We start from the raw sequence: 21791 nt of genomic DNA, 5'->3' as shown, positions 1-21791 counted from the left end.
AACATATTTGTTGCCATTATTTTCTGGTACATTTTGCAGGAAGTAGATAACAAAACTTTGGAAACTCTAAGTTCCAGGATTTGCTGTTTTATTTGACATAAATGGTGTTAAACTTGCTTTCCTTGAATTTTGGATTGTTTTCAGACAAAACAAGCAATTTTTTATAATTTATAAAGAAAAAATGCTGACACTGACTAATTCATAAGAAACAAAGCTTTTAGAATATTATTAGAACACTATTAGACCACTAATAAGCAGCGAGAAAACATGATAAAAGCTCCAGCTGGAAGAAAGTAATGATCATTTATCACAGTAATATGTTTATTAAGTACAGTGTGTCAGTTACTGTGTCTGAAAGTAAAACTGGAATACAGAGAACACAACACGTACTGCAATATTTTTTACCTGCTATGAGTGACGATTTGGGTGTTGCTGATGTACTGTGCAATAATGGCTGGTTATTATAGTTAATGAAGTATGCTATGCAATTACAAAATTTGCACCAGAACTTTTTTGGTATGCCTACACAGCAATTCAGTGTTACTTGCAAGGTCATTTCTTGTGTGCACTGAATGCCTGACTCTTTGCTATCTCTGAAATTAGTCTCAGACATATTCTTTATGGAATAAAGCCCAACTTGGATATACTGTAATTGATACACTGTATATTACACATAAATTTGTCAAATTTGTTCATACATACATTAAAGTAACATATCATTAGCATTCATTTGTAAAGTTGACATCAGGTCGGTACTCAGACAGCTGTCCAATCAGGCAGCATTGTTTTAGCTTAGTAGTTCAGTGATTTAGTAGCAATTGTCACTCTTCATAGCAGGAGCAGCCATCTTTGCATGTGAGTCCATGGTCGATCAACCCTGCAGACGGAAATGTGACCCAGCTACCCACTGGACTGTGTTTGTTTGGATAGAAAGGAACGATTATATAGAAAAGAGAGAAGGATGATGATAACAACGTGAGAGTGTAGAGGCTACAAGAATGAAGGTAGAAAGAGGTGGAGAACTGTTATAATGAAGTACAAACATTTGAGGTATCAAAATAGAAGAGGTTAGTGTACGAAAGATGAAGGGATACAAAAGGATGCAGGAGTGTGAGTGAAAGGAGAGGGAAAACAGGAAGGAGAGCTGGAGAAGATGTGAAGTATGGAGAGATGGTGACTCATTCCAGTGGTGGGAAAGCTGTGATTTATTCTTTCTGTCTTTTCTGGGTCATATACTGTGGGTGTATAAGGGTCTCGATTAGCACTGCCCGCTTGGAGCAGAGGCTTAAGCAACTTTAACATCAACTCCCTCTCTAAGAAACAACTGCAACTGTCAAAATGAAAAGTGCAAACACAGACCTTTCACTAGAATCACCAAACCACATGATGCGTTTTAAAGGTATACATTCTTTTACATTCAGTTGAAAATATTCCTTAGCAGGAGCTAAGTCTTAACTGAATGCATATACACCACTGTGTTTTGATAACATAAGTCCATCAAAATAAGTGAACTGGACTTACCCAATGACGACAATGACAAAATCCAGCATGTTCCAACCGTTTCGCACGTATGCGTTCTGGTGCATCACCAAACCATAAGCAATAATCTTCAGGAAGGTCTCAATTGTGAAAATAATGAGGAAGGCATACTCAACTGTTTCCTGTAGATACACACAAAAAAGATGCTGATTAAAAAAGAAAGAAAGGAAGATTTTTGATTTTTGCAAAAACACATTCAACAATTTACAATTTTACATTAGATGAAAGCACTAAAGTGCTTCAGAAGAAGAAGATTTTTTGCAAAAAAAATGTCAATCACATTCAGAACATTTAGAACATTTAACAATTTTTCATTAGATGAACTTCAAAAACACTAAACACTCAAAAACACTAAACACCAATAAACAAAAGGAAATACAATATAAAAATTTGTGCATTATAATAGGAAGTTTGCAAAAGTGAGGTGGTCATCAACAAAAGTGTATAGGACATTTTTGTAACACCAGATGTTCCTAAAGTTATTCAGGTCTTTTGTCATTTTATAGAAACCAAATTCTAGTTTTAAGCGACATCTGATGTTACAGCAAAAAACAGTAGCTGCTTCTTGAACAGTATTGTTGTCAATTCTCCTCTTCCTGGTCACATAAATTGCGAGTTTTGCCTCTCCAGAGATAAAATTTAAAAGCTGCCACTTTCTCTGATTCGATCTATTGTACCCAGCACCGTAGATGAATTTCCTGATACTAAAATTTTCACTGAACAAATTAAAAACATTCGTTAGAAGAGTGAAGAGTACTGCAAGAAAGAAAGAAAGAAAGAAAGAAAGAAAGAAAGAGATAAAGATGTTTCCTGCATCTGAGAAAAAGCCATGTTTCAATAAAAAATGTACTACAAAAAAATTCCAATATATCAAAAGACATCTCTCTAATGCATAGGAGAGGGTTTCGTGAAGTTTTGGAAAGAAAAAAAAAAGGAGACGTTTTTTAAAACCCAGAGACCCCCACCTGAGACAAGACCACTCACAGATTGAGCCTAAATTTAACTTGTAACTATGGAAACAGAAAAAAAAAATGACAAAGAACCTGCTTTAATTATGACATGGAACTGAAATGTGATCCACAGAGAGATTGACGGGAAAGATAGAACCTGTTCATTTGTTCCTTCCTCACTGTGTGAAATGGGAATCTACTTTTGCTCCTTTCGGCTTTTCCCTTCAGGGGGGTCGCCACAGCGAATCAGTTGCCTCCATCTAACCCTGTCTTCCACATCTTCTTGTGTCGCACCAACTACCTTCATGTCCTCTATCACTACATCCATAAACCTCCTCCTTGCTCTTCCCCTAGGCCTCCTGCCTGACAGTTCAAAACTCAGCATCCTTCTACCAATATATTCACTATCTCTCCTCTGGACATGTCCAAACCATCTCAGTCTGGCTTCTCTGACTTTATCTCCAAAACCTCTAACATGTGCTGTCCCTCTGATGTACTCATGCCTGATCCATCCCGGTCACTCCCAAAGAGAATCTCAGCATCTTCATCTTTGCTACCCCCAGGTCTATCTCCTGTCTTTTCCTCAGTGACACTGTCTCTAGACCAATTAACATCACTGGTCTCACTAAAGTTTTGTACACCTTTCCTTTCATTTTAGCTGAAACTCTTCTATCACACATCACACCTGACACTTTCCTCCATCCGTTCCATCCTGCCTGTACACGCTTCTTCACCTCTTTTCCACACTCTCCATTGCTCTGGACTGTTGACCTTGAGTACTTAAAATCCTCCACCTTCTTGATCTCTTCTCCCTGTAACCTCACTCTTCCACTTGGGTCCCTCTCATTCACACACATGTACTCTGTCTTACTGCAGCTAACCTTCATTCCTCTCCTTTCCAGGACAAACCTCCACCTCTCTAGCGTCTCCTCCACCTGTTCCCTGCTCTACTACAGATCACAATGTCATCAGAGTCCATGGAGATTCCTGTCTAACCTCGTCTATCAGCCTGTCCATCACCATAGCAAACAAGAGGGGCTCAGAGCCGATCCCCGATGCAGTCCTACTTCCATCTCGAACTCCTCTGTCACACCTACAGCACACCTCATCACTGTCTTACAGTCCTCATACATGTCCTGCACCACTTGAAAATACTTCTTTTCCACTCCAGACTTCCTCTTACAATACCACAGTTCCTCTCTGGGCACCCTGTCATAAGCTTTCTCCAGATCTACAAAAACACAATGCAGCTCCCTCTGGCCTTCTCTGTACTTCTCCACAGGTATATCATCAGGACCGAGTGCCTTTCCACTCTTCATCCTCTTCAGTGCCCTTCTCACTTCATCCTGACTAATCTTTGCTACTTTCTGGTCCACAGCAGTCACCTCTTCTAGCCTTTGTTCTCTCTTGTTTTGCTGGTTCATCAACTCTTCAAAGTACTCTTTCCATCTTCCCATCACACTACTGGCACATGTCAATACACTTCCATCCCTATCCTCAATTACCCTAACCTGCTGCACGTCCTTCCCATCTCTGTCTCTCGGTCTTGCCAACTTCTATAGATCAGTCTCTCCCTCCTTGCTGTCCAACCTAGCATACAAGTCATCATAAGCCCCTTGTTTGGCCTTTGCTACCTCTACCTTCACCTTACGCTGCATCTCCCTGTACTCCTGTCTACTCTCCTCAGTCCTCTCAGTGTCCCACTTCTTCTTAGCTAACCTCTTTCTCTGTATATAGTCCTGTACCTCCTCATATAACCACCAAGTCTCCTTTATCTACTTTCCTTCCAGATGACACACCAAGTTCTCTCCTACGTGTCTGCCTGATCACATTAGCTCTTGTTGTCCAGTCATCTGGAAGCACTTCCTGACCACCCAGAGCCTGTCTTAACTCCTTCCTAAAAGTCATGCAACACTCTTCCTTTTTCAGTCTCCACCATTTCGTCCTCTGCTCTGCCTTTACCCTCTTCATTTTCCTCACCACCAGAGTCATTCTACTGTACACACCACTGTTTGGTTATAGTATTGCTTACCACTACTTTGCGGTCATTGATCTCCTTCAGATTACACCATCTACACAAGATGCAGTCTACCTGTGTGCTCCCACCTCCACTCTTATGGGTCACTGCCTCTCCTATGTTCCTGCCTCTTCTGGACGAAAGTATTCACTATAGCCATTTCCATCCTTTTTGTAAAGTCAACCACCTTGTAAAGTCTGTCCCTCTGCACTCCTCTCCTGGATACCGACCTGTCCATCACCTCCTCATCACCTCTGTTTCCTGCACCAACATTTCCTACACCTGCAGGTCCATTGAAGTCTGCACCAATGACAACTCTCTCACTTCTAGGTATGCTCTGCATCACTTCATCGAAATCAAACAAGAATTTCTCCTTCCCCTCCAGCTCACATCCTACCTGTGGAGCATACCCACTAACAACATTGAACATCACACCTTCTATTTCTAGCTTCAGACTCATCACTCTATCTGAGGCTCTTTTTACCTCCAGGACATTCCTAACAAACTCCTCCTTCAAGATAACTCCTACTCCATTTCTCTTCCTATCTACACCATGTTAGAACAACTTGAACCCTGCTCCTAAACTTCTGGCCTTGCTACCTTTCCACCTAGTCTCCTGGACACACAGTATGTCTACCTTCCTCCTCTGCATCATGTCAACCAACTCTCTAGCTTTTCCTGTCATAGTTCCAACATTCAACATCCCTACTCTCAGTCCTGTACTCTTGGTGTTGCTCTTCTCTCCCTTTCTATGAACACATTTTCCTCCTCTCCTTCTTTGACCAACAATAGTCCAATTTCCACTGGTACCCTGAACAGCACCGATGGCAGATGTTGTTAACCAGGGCCTCGACCGATCCGGTATGGAAGTCACAGATTTCATTTGCATGTTTGATTTGGCAAAACTTTTACATCTGATACCCTTCCCAACACAACCCTCTGTATTTATCCGGGCGTGGGACTGGCACAGTAAGACACTGGCATGTGCCCTCTTGCGGCTACATTACTGTGTGAGATGGGAGTACATTAATAAAATACATACTCAACTCCTCACCAGCATAAACATAAATCTTTGTACACATGGGTTTTGTATACTATTGACTGACCAGAGAACTAGAAATTAAGGTAAAATTATGTTCAGCGTCAGAGAGATGTCATCTAGCATTCTTTCATATGCATGAAGTCCTTCTGGAAAAAAACCCAAAGACACATCTAAGACAAAAACTCCGAGGATGATTCTCTCACTGAGTGCATGAGAAGAGCTCCCCTAATTTTGAATTAAATATGCAGAGGACCTCTAGAGATTAGAACCAAAGCTGGAATTTCAGGACAAGATTTTCTCCATCTTTTCAATAGCAGGAAGATTACAGGAAAATTTCCCATTATTTTGAGATCGATTGGGAGTGATGTGTGCGATGCTGGAGGTGAACACGCAACAGGGTGACTCCTCTTTAGGATGGTCCTGGGACTTCCATATAGATTTTAAACCAGAGGAAAGACCTAGTCACCTTCATGCATGAAGCAGGTCAACACAAATCTACAGACATAACACAAAAAATGTTGTCGTTAAAACATTCAGTTCTTCGCAGGAGGTGCCCACTAGGTTTACTTTCTACAATATACAATACAAATGCTAAAATCCACACATGTACAGTACTTTGCACGTAATAACCTCTTCCCGTCTGAGGGAAGCTTTGATGCTCCGCTATGTGTTCTCTGCAATCACCAAGAGTACGACAGCCCTGTGTGCTACAGGGCTCGTTTTCCGAATAGTTTACTGTAGATTGTGCGAAGCACTTAGCCCACAATAAAAGACACGGGCCTCTTTGTTACTTGTCAAAAGTCAAGTTAAGCTTAAGGCGGCAGCTTCTCCAATGGAGGAAACACAGGCCACATGAAGCGGAAGAATAGCACAATTCATATGGGGATGAGTTAAAGCGACAGGAAAGAAGCAAAGTACTTTATACACATTTACAGACCTTAAGGAAAATGGGAAAATGCTGTTCCCGCACTAGGTGGTTAAGAAGGAGATACTATTCAGCGTCTCGTTCGCCAAAGATCAAAGAAGCACCATAAGAAGACATTTTCTTCTTAAAATTTTAAGGATTATATATTTCCTCATGTGCAACGAGCAAACAGTAACTGATTAATAAGAACTGTAAAGACACTCAAGCAACATGTAATTTATACACTGTCAGAAAACTCTAAGCCTTCCAATCCTTGGTAAATTTATGTAAATTACTACTTTCCAGTTTGTGAATGCATGCTGAAGATAATGGAAAATTATAACCGTTCCTTTTCAATTAACCAGTAATTTACACAATTAGCACTTTGTGAGGACAATAAAAGTATGAAAAGGGCCTTTGTGGATAACTATTAATGTATTGTTCTATCTGACTGTTTATTCTGGAAAGAGATTTGTTTTACTGTGTTTCTTTTTCTAATGTAGATCAATTTATCATCAAAAAAATATTCACTATTTCCTGCATCTCATGACTCACAAAGAACTACTCAGGGACATATTTAGACACATCCTTGCGCATTAAAATGCGTGCAATCTGCATGTAATCAACAGAATGAAAGTTGGACACCACATGGCATCAGGCATATTCTCCCAGAGCCATAACGCCGTCCTCTGCCACAGGGTGAATGCTGATGTCTACACAGGTTTATTTCACACTCTAACAGAGCCTGGATGTGAATGACATTGTATGTGAATCCACTGAACCATGCATTCTTCTACAAAAGTTGCCATATGGCTGACCCATGTGGACATCAGCAATGGAAAGCTAAGAAGGAAGTAGGAGGGCTTTCAGCAGAGTGTGTACCTCCGCCAAAGGTCAACAGTTTCCCTTAACATTAACAAATCTAATCCAGACTCCAGTTACTAACGTAACCTTGTAAAGCTATTCATACCACAATGACTGACTAAAGCCTGTGTGGTGGGTCTGCAGATGAAATATCAGCAAATGTAGTTTCTCCTCTCACAGAGTTAATGGCAGAGGAGGAAATGAATGAATCCACCCCTTTAATTGCATGCCCCACCCTTTCACATATCATGATACCATGATACCATCATCTGTCATTTGCCAAAGGAGTGAAAATCTCATAGGATTGCAACCCTATTTGTCAGGAAGCCCTTATATGCAAGGAGCCCTATCACATCGTGTGAAGCATGTGGTACTGAGCCAAAAGTCACATGAGACAGTGACATCAGGCATGTTTGATGCATGACCAGAGCAGATCAAACAAACAACAAACAATTATAGGAGCATCAACACACACCATGCACAGGAGAGAGTGCTCATAAAACACAGACCATTTAGACAACCAGAGGCAGAAACACGACTCTAAACCACCCAAAACCGAAGATGATCAGCATCCCTTGGCCAGTTTGAGAACAAAATGTTGACGGTGTCATTTTGATCTGGTTGTGCGCAATAGCTTTATGGAGGATGTCCGCATCATTCTCCAGCTAAATTATCTCCTCCTGTCTGCATGGATCAGTCAGGACCACCCACTCCGGCCAGGGGATCTGAGAACATCCAGCGTTGAGTGCTTCTTCTCTCCCCTCACCTGCAGGTCTATACCAAGTAAATATGTGTACTTCATGCTCCCTGAAGGTCATATTTGATTTTGTTTATCTTTGCATAAGGCCATACAAATCATAAGCAAATACTTCACATTTTACATAATGCATTCCATTTCTTCTCGGTAAATGTAGATGCAATGCAAATCAATAGTTAAATGCCCTACATCTCTCCCAACATTAAAGAAAGAAAATCCTGGATCTGCCAATTTATATAAAATTCATTGAGGACTTCTCTGTCACACCAGGTTTCTGATAAACCAATAAACATATGAGCACTGGTGAAAACATAACCTCCTTGGTTAAGTCAAATAGAAGTGAATAATGTTTCTACTTGAATGTCCGTGAATGAAATTCAGAAACTACATTACAAAAATACAACATATGTGGTTCACATCTGTCACTGTTCTGTTCCATATCGCCCTACTTATCTGGCCCATATGTTTGCATGTATGAAACACAACTTTGCTTCTGTGTGTGTGTGTGTGTGTGTGTGTGTGTGTGTGTGTGTGTGTGTGTGTGTGTGTGTGTGTGTGTGTGTGTGTGTGTGTGTGTGTGTGTGTGTGTGTGTGTGTGTGTGTGTGTGAGAGTCTGTCTGTCTGCATGTGAAGTACTGTGGGGGTGGGCAGGAGTTGTGTTAGGATGTAGATGTCACTGCCAAGGAAAACACTTCAAGAGTAGGTCATCAAGTATGCCCACACTGCCGAGTGAGTATCTCCACAAAGAAAACCAAACATCACACATGAGCTCAGCAGTTGTGTTGCATAAGCTCAGTGATGGTTTTCTTAGTTTGGTGTTACAGTTCCACAATCAAGGCTAGTCATTGGATTGCAGAGAAAACATCTTAGGATATTGCAGAAACTACTGAATTGGGTTAAGAACTGTCCAACGCATTATTAAAAACTTGGAAGGACAGGATAATTTCACACATGGTTTGGCCGCCACAGAGTAAAGATCTTAACCCAATGAGAACCTTTGAGATGTGCTGGAGAAGGCTTTTCACAGCGGTCAGACTCCACCATCATTATCGCAATATCTTAGTGACAAATAAAAAATACACAAAACATTTGGACTCTCATCCTGTCACTCATCATTGATTCATTCCTCAATGGGATTATTTCGTTTCCGATACAGAATGATGCATAACCGCTTGTGCAGAACAGACACTTGTCTCTTACACAAAAGGGTTCTACTCGCTGAGGTTGTAAAGTCATTTTCAAGAAATCAATTGGGCTATTACATTATATTATAATTTCTGAATTGGAAATTTAGCTATGGACATCCAGAGAGAGCTCTGAGTAGAGCTGCAGCACTGCTGGTTGAAAGAAGACAGTTGAGGTGGTTTGGGTATTTGGCCAAACTACTTTCTGGAACTGGGATTTAGGCAATTACAGATTTTGTGGCTTGCTTTGATGAATAACATAAAACTAACGTGAGCTTAAAACCAATTCCGTAAAACTTGAGCACAGATTTTCCATTACTCCAAGATGGGTCAAAGGAAACCACTGCAACACATGTAGCAGAGGGAATGGCAGGGAGAAAGAAAGACATAACTGATCTACAGTCTCCCAAACAAAGAAGAATTAGTCTTTGGGACATTTTGGATGAATGAGATGAGAACATTAGGGGACTACTAAAAGAAGGAACCCATCCAACTAGTTCACCCATAATCACAAACATCATCCCTTTTTGCAGACTAAAGTAAGCATTGCGTTCATTTCCCAGAACATCCACTTGAAGATTTTACTCTCTACTGTCCTCTCTTTTTTTGGCTCTTTCATACAAACACACGGACACACACAGTGCACACACATGCAGAAATACGCATTCTAGATAACAACCAGGGACAGTGGTAGAGAGCCACAAATGAGCAGTTACGTTAAGTGGCTAAACACATAGATCCACCATCATCTCTATGGGAGTCCACAGTCCACACATTGACATTAGCTAGCTAGTATGCACACACACACGCACGCACGCACGCACACAAACACACACACACACACACACACACACACACACACACACACACACACACACACAGTGAGAAAGAGAAAGAGAGAGAGAGAGAGAGAACAAACATATAAACAAAAAATTAAAAAAAACTGCTTCTGATATACACATTCAAAACACAGGCCTATCAACAATGGTGCCCTATTCAAAATGAGTGGTTTAATGTTCAGCTGATTGATATTCATATGAAATGGAAAATTTTGATGCATAAAACAATGCCAATTAATGCAATTACGGTAATTATTACTACCTACTATTAATTAATTATATGTTTAGAATGCCTTCCTTTTTAAAAAAAATACACATCAAAAAATATCTTTACACTTAATGTGCACTCTTATCATTACTGTAAACAAGCTGTACACGTTCTTCACATGTTCATGTTTTTAAAGAATGAGGAGCATTGTTCATAAAAATCATCTCACACCCAACAACTTGTCTTGTGCAATCACATGTCACTTGAATGTGTATCATTATTTTACCCAAGTATTCAGATATGTACATACTGTATCTAATAAAAGAGTAATATACCGTAAATACAATCAAAACATCTAGCAGTATGTTTGTGTTCTCCAGTCCTGTTGTCTGTCATACTGCAAGCATGACTAGTACCTTCTAATGTAACAGCCATTTATATATGTAAAATGTCTGGTAAAACAATTCCTGTTAATAACCTTTACATCCTCAATCATAATACAATGCAGTTATTAAGCTAATTCAAACTTCTGCAGTTCTCTGCAGACATCAAAACATCCTCTCCAATGTTTGAGAAGACATTCCTGTCTTTACATCCTTTTGTCCTTTTGTCCTCAGAAAAATTAATAGCTCTGTGGTTCCAGAGTTATGCAGTGACCGTGGTACAGGAAAACGCAAAACAATGCCAGATGCAATTGGTTGTGCTTTGCCTTGTGACGGATGATATGTATGAATCATATTGTCTATGAAAAGGTCATGGTTTTGCTAAGCTACCTACCTCTGGTGTTGACTCTCACATAGAGAAGGCACAAATGACCTTAAAGGTGATGCAGAAGGGTTACAAACAATCTGTCTAACCCCCCCCCCTCCCCCCCAGAAGGTAGGTGCCACAGAAACAAATCACACTCAGGAGAAGTTGTGTGCATCCGTCTTATCATGACCGTAAAATGACTCATCAAATGCAGAGCAATACGGAAATAAGCATGAGATGGAGGAAAGAGGAAAGAAATGAATTCTTTGTCCTTTGTCATCATGGAAATGTGTGCAGTCACTACATTTTGTTACTCACTTGTGCCTCCTGGTGGTCACAAAACTCCAATGTTTTGCCTTGAGTTCTGCCTTCAGTGGAAATCAGTGTCTTTGTGTAATGAACAGCTGCATTTAACAAAGCCGTACTATCAAGGCAGACTAATGCTATTTAGGCCTCTCTGACTTTGCAGCATTGCGATGGAGCTCTGTAGCCCAAAGACACAGTGCTTATAGCGTAGCATACGCAACAAAGACATACAGCACCTTTTCTTAGAGGAATTCATGTTAACTGACAAACAAAGTGAGCCGTGAACGCACAGTATGTAATGTCAGCTTTTCAATATTGCAGGGTTTCAGCATCACTTTGTTGCACCAACCTAAGTTGCACCACTTCTGAAAGTTTCCCTGAGTAAAATCTTCCATATATCCTATTTGATGTCTGCTTTACAAGTCAGATGTCTCTCAGCACACCAACTCAGGTTTCATATCTGCATGAAGTCCACCTGTGAAGCTGCTGAGCAAAGCAGTGTGGAATGGAAATTTTCACTACAGCCTTACCCGCTGGCTGTTTTAGCAAAAACCAGCTCAGCATTTTTACCTCTTGAGGTCCCGCTCTGACTAAAGCATAAATACCGTAGAACAACGAGCCTCTCTGGCACACCTGCCCTACAAATACTCTATTGTTCAACCTCTGCTGAAAAGGGAAGAATGCATAATTCACCTTCTGGTATCTGATTCAATGTCGACACTGCAGAACTAAACCAAAGTCCTATGCATGCATTGTGTGCACTTGACAAGGATCAGTAGTGGAATCAGCAAAAACACAATAAATCGTAGTTAAAGAACAACCTGTACAAGTACACAGAAGGTAGTTGTAATTTTTGAATGGTAATCTTTGTCCTAACTGTACTGATAAGGCGTTCACTTTATGGCAGCTATCTACCCTGGCATGTTGTCTAACCACTACCATAGTCTCTATTAATGATGTTCCTAAAGTATCTAAGCAACATCAGTGATGCTGAGTTACTGAATATGAAAGTATCTGTGCACATGATTGTTGCTTGGTTTATTTTCAATGGATGCATCAGTAGCTGTAAAGCTGATTAATATTGAACGTGAACAGCATCAGGTCACTGAGAAGGAGGAAAAATATTACACAACAATACCACAACAGGTTCAGATAATGGTTATACCAAACTAAACAAAGCATGTTTAACCTACTTATGCGTTCGCATGCAAACCATTGTTTTACTGAAATATTGTAATGCGATTTTGTCAGATTGTTATATAATAATTTTTGAATAACAACTGTCATACACATGATGTATAATCAGCCAGGGGTTCACTTCAATGGGTGGCATCGAACACTTTGAGAAATGTGGCTCAAAAAAACAATTAAAACAACATAAAACAAATGTTTAGATCAAAGTGAACCCTTTTACCAGTTTGATAAATGCTGCATTTACTCTCTATATGAAATTGTTTAGGTAAATTTCACTAAAGTTAAGATGCAACAAGAGAACTTTTTTTTGTTTAGTAATAAATAGACAAGTTACTAGTCAGAAAACAATCATAAATCCCTCAGCAAACAGAGTAAAACTTTGTGTTACCTCATTTTTTGCTAACGTTACCCAAACAAAATTGTAAAATAAAAAAGCAAAAAAATGTTTTAAAAGCTTGTGATATTAAAAAACATTTACTGTCCTGAGAAGAACTTAATAATAATGAGTTGGTATCAGCAGTAGCAGAATCAGCTCATCACTTAAAATTAAACTAAAGAAGCTACATTTAGCACAATGTGCACTCATGTCTGGCTGACACCTAATGTAGCCGCAAAAGAACAAAACCCAGTGTCTTATTGTGCCGGTCCCAAGCCAGGATAAATACAGAGGGTTGTGTCAGGAAGGGCATCCAACGTTAAACTTTTGCCAAATCAAACATGCAAATCAAATCTATGACTTCCATACTTCCATATCTATGGATTGGTCGAGGCCTCAGGTTAACAATGACCACCATCGGTGCTGTTCACTTACAGGGTGCCAGTGGAAATTGGACTAGTGTTTGTCTAAGAAGGAGAGGAGGAAAGAGTGTTCGTAGGAAGAGAAAGAAGAGCAAAGCCAAGAGTATAGGATTGAGAGTATAGGGTGTTGAACGTTGTAACTATGACAGGAAAAGGTAGAGAATTGGTTGACATGATGCAGAGGCGGAATGTACACATACTATGTGTCCAGGAGACCAGGTGGAATAGTAGCAAGTTTAGGAGCAGGGTTCAAGTTGTTCTATCATAGTGTAGATAGGTATAGAATGGAGTAGGAGTTATCTTAAAGGAGGAGTTTGTTAAGAATGTCCTGGAGGTAAAAAGAGTGTCAGATAGAGTGATGAGTCGGAAGCCAGAAATCGAAGTTGTGATGTTCAATGTTGTTAGAGGGTATGCTCCACAGGTAGGATGTGAGCTGGAGTAGAAGGAGAAAATCTGGTTGGATGCGTCGCAGAGCATACCTAGATGTGAAAGAGTTGTCATTGGTGCAGACTTCAATGGACATGTTGGTGCAGGAAACAGAGGTGATGAGGAGGTGATGGGCAGGTTTGGTATCCAGGAGAGGAGTGCAGAAGGACAGATGGTGGTTGACTTTGCAAAAAGGATGGAAATGGCTATAGTGAATACTTTATTCCAGAAGAGGCAGGAACATAGGGTGACCTATAAGAGTGGAGGTAGGAGCACACAGGTAGACTGCATTTTGTGTAAGCTAAGAAGTGGGACACTGAGAGGACTTAGATGAGTACAATAGACAGGAGTACAGGGAGATGCAGCGTAAGGTGAAAGTAGAGGTAGCAAAGGCCTAACAAGGGCCTTATGATGACTTGTATGCTAGGTTGGACAGTAAGGAGGGAGAGACTGATCTATACAGGTTGGCAAGACAGAGAGAGATGGGAAGGACGTGCAGCAGGTTAGGGTGATTGAGGATAAGGATGGAAGTGTATTGACACGTGCCAGTAGTGTGATGGGAAGATGGAAAGAGTACTTTGAAGAGTTGATGAACCAGCAAAACAAGAGAGAACAAAGACTAGAAGAGGTGGCTGTTGTGGACCAGGAAGTAGCAAAGATTAGTCAGGATGAAGTGAGAAGGGCATTGAAGAGGATGAAGAGTGGAAAGGCACTCGGTCCTGATGATATACCTGCGGAGGTATGGAAGTGTTTAGGAGAGGTGGCAGTAGAAGAAGAGAAACTAGAGAGGTGGAAGTTTGTCCTGGAAAGGAGAGGAATGAAGGTTAGCCGCAGTAAGACAGAGTACATGTGTCTGAATGAAAAGGACCCAAGTGAAGAGTGAGGTTACAGGGAGAAGAGATCAAGAAGGTGGCGGATTTTTAAGTACAGTATTTTCCGCACTATAAGGCCTAAAAGCCAAAAAGCCTTTAATTTTCTCAAAAACCAATAGTATGCCTTATAATCCAGTGGGCCTTATTTGTGAAACAAGTTTTGAAATAGGCCATTCATTGAAGGTGCACCTTATAATCAGATGCACCTTATAATCCAGTGTGCCTTATATATGAAAAAGGTTTAAAATAGGCCATTCATTGAAAGTGCACCTTATAGTCCAGCGCACCTTATAGTGTGGACAATACTGTACTTAGGGTCAACAGTCCAGAGCAATGGAGAGTGTGGAAAAGAGGTGAAGAAGCGTGTACAGGCAGGATGGAACGGGTGGACAAAAGTGTCAGGTGTGATGTGTGATAGAAGAGTTTCAGCTAAAATGAAAGGAAAGATGTATAAAACTGTGGTGAGACCAGCGATGTTGTTTGGTCTAGAGTCAGTGTCACTGAGGAAAAGACAGGAGACAGAGCTGGAGGTAGCAGAGATGAAGATGCTAAGGTTCTCTCTGGGAGTGGCCATGATACACTCCCAGATACATCAGAGGGTCAGCACATGCTAGAGGTTTGGGAGATAAAGTCAGAGAGGCCAGACTGAGATGGTTTGGACAGAGGACAGATAGTGAATATATTGATAGAATGATGCCGAGTTTTGAACTGCCAGGCAGGAGGCCTAGAGGAAGACCAAAGAGGAGGTTTATGGATGTAGTGAAAGAGGACGTGAAGGTAGTTGGTGTGAGAGAAGAGGATGCAGAAGACAGGGTAAGATGGAGGCGGCAACTCATTTACTGTGGCGACTCCTGAAGAGAAAAGCCCAAAGGAGAAGAAGATGTCTGGCTGACACCTGATTTGATTAGCACCGTCAGTGTGAAAGCTGATAACAGATTGCTGTATTTATTAAGCAGAAAGAGAAAGTGAATCGCTTAGTAAGTACTACAGCACCTTGCCTCCTCACATCTAAAAGAAAAGCCTTTAATATCTATTCTTGATAGGCAGAACGTATAAATGTTTCTACAGTGTCCAAAAAGCCACAAATTTCTCCACAGTATTGCTCCATATTTCTAAGATAGGTGTGCATGTTTACATCCAGTTGATACCTTAGGGATGATATATTTTTTAATCCTTCACTCTCAACCTTAACCTCACAACTTACTGTACTGTACATACTGTACTACTGTAACAGGCGGTGTAATGTCCCAGATGGCCCACTTTCCTCTGATGCACCATCACTGTGTAAACAAACACTCCGAGGTCACCCTTCAGGAGGCCAAATTGAAACACACCTCAACTCTCTTATGTAGCACAGGAACACTTTTAACTAAAGCTGGAGCTCATCTTTGAAAGAAGGGTTTGTGGCGTAACAATCCAAGAGACACTGGTGTCTGTCCTTCATTGGAGATGGAAACCTTTCTGTCGTTTCTATTCTCAGACAAACCATTTAAAAACACTAAATGTCTGAAAACACGTTATAAAAGCTTCTCATGAATCATTGAACACAACATCAAAATTCTGCTCATGTAAGGCCCAAGTTCTGCCTGTTTGCCTCACCCTCAGCTGTGAAAAACAATGCTTAAAATACTACATCACCCATAATTCATCACACAGACATAAATGCACAGGGTGCACAGAGTGGTGCAATGATGAGGAAATCTAAAAATAGAAAGCTGAATAAAACTTCTGTTCAGAGAAACTATGACATGATAAATCACCAGTGAGAATATATGTCAAAATGTTTCTCTATGTAGGCAATGCAGATACTTAAAATCTGCAGGATGAAGTAAAATACTGAATAAACAGCATTTCACTGCAAAGTATCTGGCTACACCTTCATCTTTACAGGGTGATGACATCAAACTTCATCTACTGAAAGTTATGTTGTAAAAATATAAATTTTAAAGTGTCTTCAATCTATTCCACAAAAAATAAAGGAGAGGACGTTTACAGACACTTGCATTCTTTTACTCCTTTATCACAAACTGTATGTAAAAATACCTTTTTTTTACATTCCTAACATTTTTACAGACATCATCTCATATATGAGCAATATGATAAGAGCCTTTGAAACCGTAAACTCAGCATTCATATACGGCTGCAACTTCCAAGTATAAGATACACCATATAATAAAGATGTAATCAGATTACTCACCAAGTCATGGTTTGTGGAGTTGGAATCATCTTCAGGGAAGGGGACATAGACAGCTAAGGCCATACAGTTGGCAAAAATAGCTATTAATATAAAGATATCAAATGGCCTGAAAAAAAAGTTAAGGAAGATGAAGAAGTGATGGAAGTTGAGTTTGATTCTTTGATTCCAGTGTGATGCTGCTGACCCGCTGCACTGACAGTTACTCCCTACTTCTTCACACACAGGGTGCACAGAGCGGTGCAATGATGTTGGATTGTTATATGTATCTGGCATCTATTGAATTTCTGTTGGGACTTTGAAAAACATAAATCCATTGAGGCCTACTTGAGCTGACATTTAGAATTTAACACCATTTTGTAAATTATACCAAAAGCAAACATTCACAAATATGTCAACTATTATGTCTTCTTTTTGTCATCTTTAAGTTGCCTCTGTGTGAGTCCTTTGAATGTCACTACAATAAATCAACTGCCAGGAACAAAATTACCACAGCAGGAATCCAATAAAGGCAAACACAGGAAACGTGAAACTAGAAGTCCACAAATAATTATAGTTTTTCTTATTGATTGATGTGGGAATTATTTTCTCAACTGCCCTTTTAATCATTTTATTCTAATAATGGTCACATAAAAATGAAATATCAGCTCCCAACACCTAACCAGATTTTTTCATCTTTGTTATTTTGTGAAAACAACAGTTACAAACATAAAGCTGTTAAAGATGCAACATTGCCTCATGATAAGGAGAAGGAAGACTACAACTCCTTTAATGAAAACAATGACATCTTTTGCTTTCATAGTTTTGATGGAGAGACTCTGGGCAGCAGAGATTTGCGTTCTTTTTTGGTAAAGGCAGCATCTTATCAAAACTTGGCTGCCTTTTGTGCAACCACTGTTCAGAAAGGTGCTGAGTCTGTCACTGAAGTTCTCTATTTCTCGTAATAAATCATATTTTAGATAAGGTGGGACTAGTCACCCATCACCCTGGTAACAAAGAAAATAGACAGGCTTGTCTATACTGAGAGTTATCTGGCAGAAACAATAAAATCAGCAAACCCATTAAGAGCTGCAGGTCAGCTAGTGAGTGTTGACCATTCATCATTCTGGATATTATCTTGTTTCATTGATAGGATCAGATAGATACCTAGATATACAGTAAATAAAAAAGATCTCAGTGCAGAAGATGCACAGAGTCACCACCTTGAACTAGTTTCAAGTCATTTGACAAATTAATTAATCAGTAAATCATTTTAACTCTATGTAAAATTAATTGTCACCATCTGAAGCCACTGTAAAGGATACTTCCACTCTACCAAGCTGATGCAGGCCCTGCGTATGGGGTTGTTGAGGTTGAGACAGAACAGAGCCCTTGGTGGCCTGCTGTTAGCATTGCTGCCTTGCTTCTTGCTTTTGGCATACTGCTGCCGCTTCTTCTGTGCCAACGCACCTACTGGGATGGTCGAGGATGCTGGGGCAGGCAGAGTTGGAGGAGCGGGTGGTGCTGCAGGGGCTGGAGCCGCAGCAGGTGTAGGGGTGGAGGTGGGGGCGGCCTCCGAGGCCGTGGGAGCTGGGTCTGGGATGGGCCCGTTGGCGCTCATGGTGTGGGCGTGGCTCTGTGAGGAGCATCCAGCAGCATGGATCTGCCACGGTAGACAGGGAGGCTAAAGAAAGGCAGAGCAGCCTGACCAACCAGGGGGAGGGACTCTGGTACTGCCGGCATAATTTGCCTCTGAGGAGGAGGAGAAGATGACAAGAGATGGAGTCAGAACATGAGCAAGAACACTGTACAGTAGACCTGTCCTCAAACCACCAGGATGACATGAGTAATGCACTAAGACTTTAGGGTCCTGCTGCCTGCCTGTGCAGCCATGAATGACCTTGGCCCATTATGAGTTAAGTTAGACCCTCTTACGTCTTTCTCTGGTCATCTGGTTTGAATATTCTCAATCATCATCAGTCATCTCAAGTCAGTTCAACATCCAGAGAAGCTCTTTTGATTTTCTATGCATTAAAAAGCTTCCTATGACCCCAAATATTCCTAGAATTTCATATTTATTTACAAAAAAATGGCAAAGAAGTAATGGGAGGGCAGACATTTAATTGCACCACAAAGTCTATTGAACTCTATATGTCAGACAGACAAGCAGTTTGTTTCTCTCCTCATCTACTCATCAAATATAAAACATTCTAGTGTGTGCCTCAAATACTGAGCTGGAATGAGCAACCGAACCTTTGATGATGTGTACAACATCCTGAATATTTTCTTCAAGGAAAACGCATGCAGCTCATAACAAAAACACACACGCACACGCACGCAAGCACGCACACACACACACACACACACACACACACACACACACACACACACACACACACACACACACACACACACACACACACACACACAACACAAATCCAAGCATTTCAATTCAGATCTGCCACTCTGAGACATCACTTGGTCACATCAGTTGTGTAAGTCCTTGAACTGCCAGCAGGCCCGGAGGAGGAAACACAAAAGGTCACATTGCAGTGATGCTCAAAGAAGAACACATCTGCAAAATGTGCCTAAATATGTGACCTGAACGTAGCTGTGACGAATTACTGCGCATGTTGTGTTGGGTTTGGCTCCCAGCTTTACATTTCCTTTGTGATGCGATGCTACCTTCACGTAGCCGAGGCTAGTGGAAGCTCAGAATGAGAACAATGCGTATCAAATGCGTTTATAATGCAATCTTAATTCCCAGCCTCTCCAACGACGACCAGTGCACCCGTGATGAAAATGAACGCTGACATTTCCATGAGCGATTCGTGACAAAATAAGTCTCAAGCGTCCTCACATTTCTCCTTGGACAGCACTGAGGTAGGGGATGGTCAAACACCCCCCCACCCCCCCCAAAATGATGTGACATGACAGCCTGACTCCCGGCGCGCATAGTGAAAACTGAGCAGCGCGCAGCAGTCAGATGACTGCTCCACACAAACAGCTGGCAATAGAATCCTAATCCTAACACCAAATCCTAATCTGTGATGCTCTGACACTCAGGGCTAATATAGTGGACATCCACATGACCATATCCCACCTCAGGATGTTATAAAGGTAGCTCCTATCAGCCCTGATCTGTGTCCTCTGATATGAATTTAAATGCTTTGTTTGTGGTCACCATGGCGAATGGTGAAGGATCTCCTCCTCAAAACGTGACAGCGTCGAAAGGAATGTGAACAGGCGTGCTCTGATGTTCATGGAAAAAAAGAAGGCAGAAGGGAAAGGCAGCTATGCTAAGAGGCTAACTTCAGTTTGCGGAGCAGAGCCCGCACCATGCAGTACCTCCTGTGAAGACTTCACAATTCAGCCGCGGCGCGGTCCGCTCCGCTCGGTCCACACCCCCACAGCGGGGGAAAAAAAAAAAACCCCCAAACAAAACACGCTGGTCCCGTCCTCAAATGGTGGTCCGAAATTCACCAGCTCCGGGAGCAGGAGGGATGCACGAAGAATGTGTATTAATCACGGTGTTCCATGGTGAGAGCGGACGGCTGGAGACAGGAGAGTGCGCACCAGACAACGGAGCATCCTCATCGTCACAGCGCCAGCGAGCAGTGGAACGGGAGAACAGCAGAGAGCAGAAGCTCCACCGCTGAAGGTCCTGATCCTCCTGTCACTACACGAGACTGCCCACTTCAAACAGGTGCCACGGCGGGTCCCTCACGCTCACCTGTCCGTGGGTCATGTGCGCAAGACGACACGACCTCCAAAAACACTTGTCACAGTCAGCGTCTGTGAATCACCTGATGGTTACTGTAATACGACAAGTAATTATAATGATTGAACTGTCACAAAGGCTGAGTTACTAGTGGTGCATAAATCAGTCATTATTTTATTGTAGAGCTTTGAATATACATTTAAAAAATAGTTTTGAGTTAATAAGTAAAGAGAGCTCCTACAGGCAGCAGTTCTTTGAACATTTAAATTATGCTGCAAAGCTAGACTGAGTAGATGAGTGTGTTTTTTAATGCCTTTATGTAAATACAATAATGTCTTTATATATACTGTAGTACTAGCAAAGATTTTGGAAAGAACTAACAATGGCCTCGCTAGACCCATTTTACTGGAGTAAAATAGTAAAATAATTTACTGCTGGGTATTATATTATTATTATTATTATTATTATTATTATTATTATTATTATTATTATTATTATTATTATTATTATTATTATTATTATTATTATTATTATTATTATTATTATTATTATTATGAGTCATTAAATGCCTACCCATGTGCACTCCATGTTCATATATTGTCTGATGAACAGCTGATCCTAAGCCTGTTTCAAGTGTACAGGACCAGTACCAGTCAGTCTTGTAGATCGGTGGCTTTGATCATACAGGATCTGCTCCAAAATGATAGGACCGGGAGATTCTTCTTGTCAGTCCTTAATGGAGTTTCTGCTACTTACATTTTCTCATGAATGCAGCTCCCAACAATTTAAGGTTTGCAATTTAAAACTCTCCTCACACACCACAGTGGAGCAGATCTGACTATGTGATTTCTACAGACTAATCCTACATAGTACTAACCCTGAACCTGAAGTCATAACTCTATCTAGCTGTGTCTCCACTAAAGTATGTTGTAACAAAGTCAACATATGGTAAAAATGTATTTTGAACAATATTACAGAACAGTAAAATAAAAATAAAAAACAAGTAAAGGACACCATTTCACTTGTGTCTAGTGCTTCAGCACCTGGGACAGCACCATTCATTTTTCAATGCTCAGTACAGTTAAGCTCATGAAATATCTCAACCCTGACAAACCTCAGTCACCTGGTGATCTGTGAGTTGGGTGAACATGAGCATCTTAACAAACCCTCTGTGCTGATATCATCACAGGGGGGCTGGAGAGTGGGATAGCATGAACTACATTTTGCTAATTTTTTTAATTGTTTAA

General features: G+C 40.9%; 1 protein-coding gene across 1 annotated transcript in view; it reads right to left on the bottom strand.

Annotated features, from left to right (window-relative positions):
• cacna1da (calcium channel, voltage-dependent, L type, alpha 1D subunit, a) overlaps positions 1-18444 on the bottom strand; it is a 53376-nt gene extending 34932 nt beyond the window's left edge. The window contains exons 1-3 of the mRNA XM_068314423.1: positions 18149-18444; positions 16848-16953; positions 1522-1661 (exon numbers count right to left, since the gene is read on the bottom strand). Of these exons, the coding sequence (XP_068170524.1) occupies positions 1522-1661; positions 16848-16953; positions 18149-18444 (542 nt within the window). The remainder of the gene's footprint in view (positions 1-1521; positions 1662-16847; positions 16954-18148) is intronic.
• Positions 18445-21791: the final 3347 nt, after the last annotated feature.

Source organism: Antennarius striatus, chromosome 5, assembly GCF_040054535.1.
Source record: "Antennarius striatus isolate MH-2024 chromosome 5, ASM4005453v1, whole genome shotgun sequence".
Lineage (NCBI taxonomy): Eukaryota > Metazoa > Chordata > Actinopteri > Lophiiformes > Antennariidae > Antennarius > Antennarius striatus.
The sequence above is the reverse complement of the archived record's forward strand: the minus strand, read 5'-3'. Positions and strand labels throughout refer to the sequence as shown.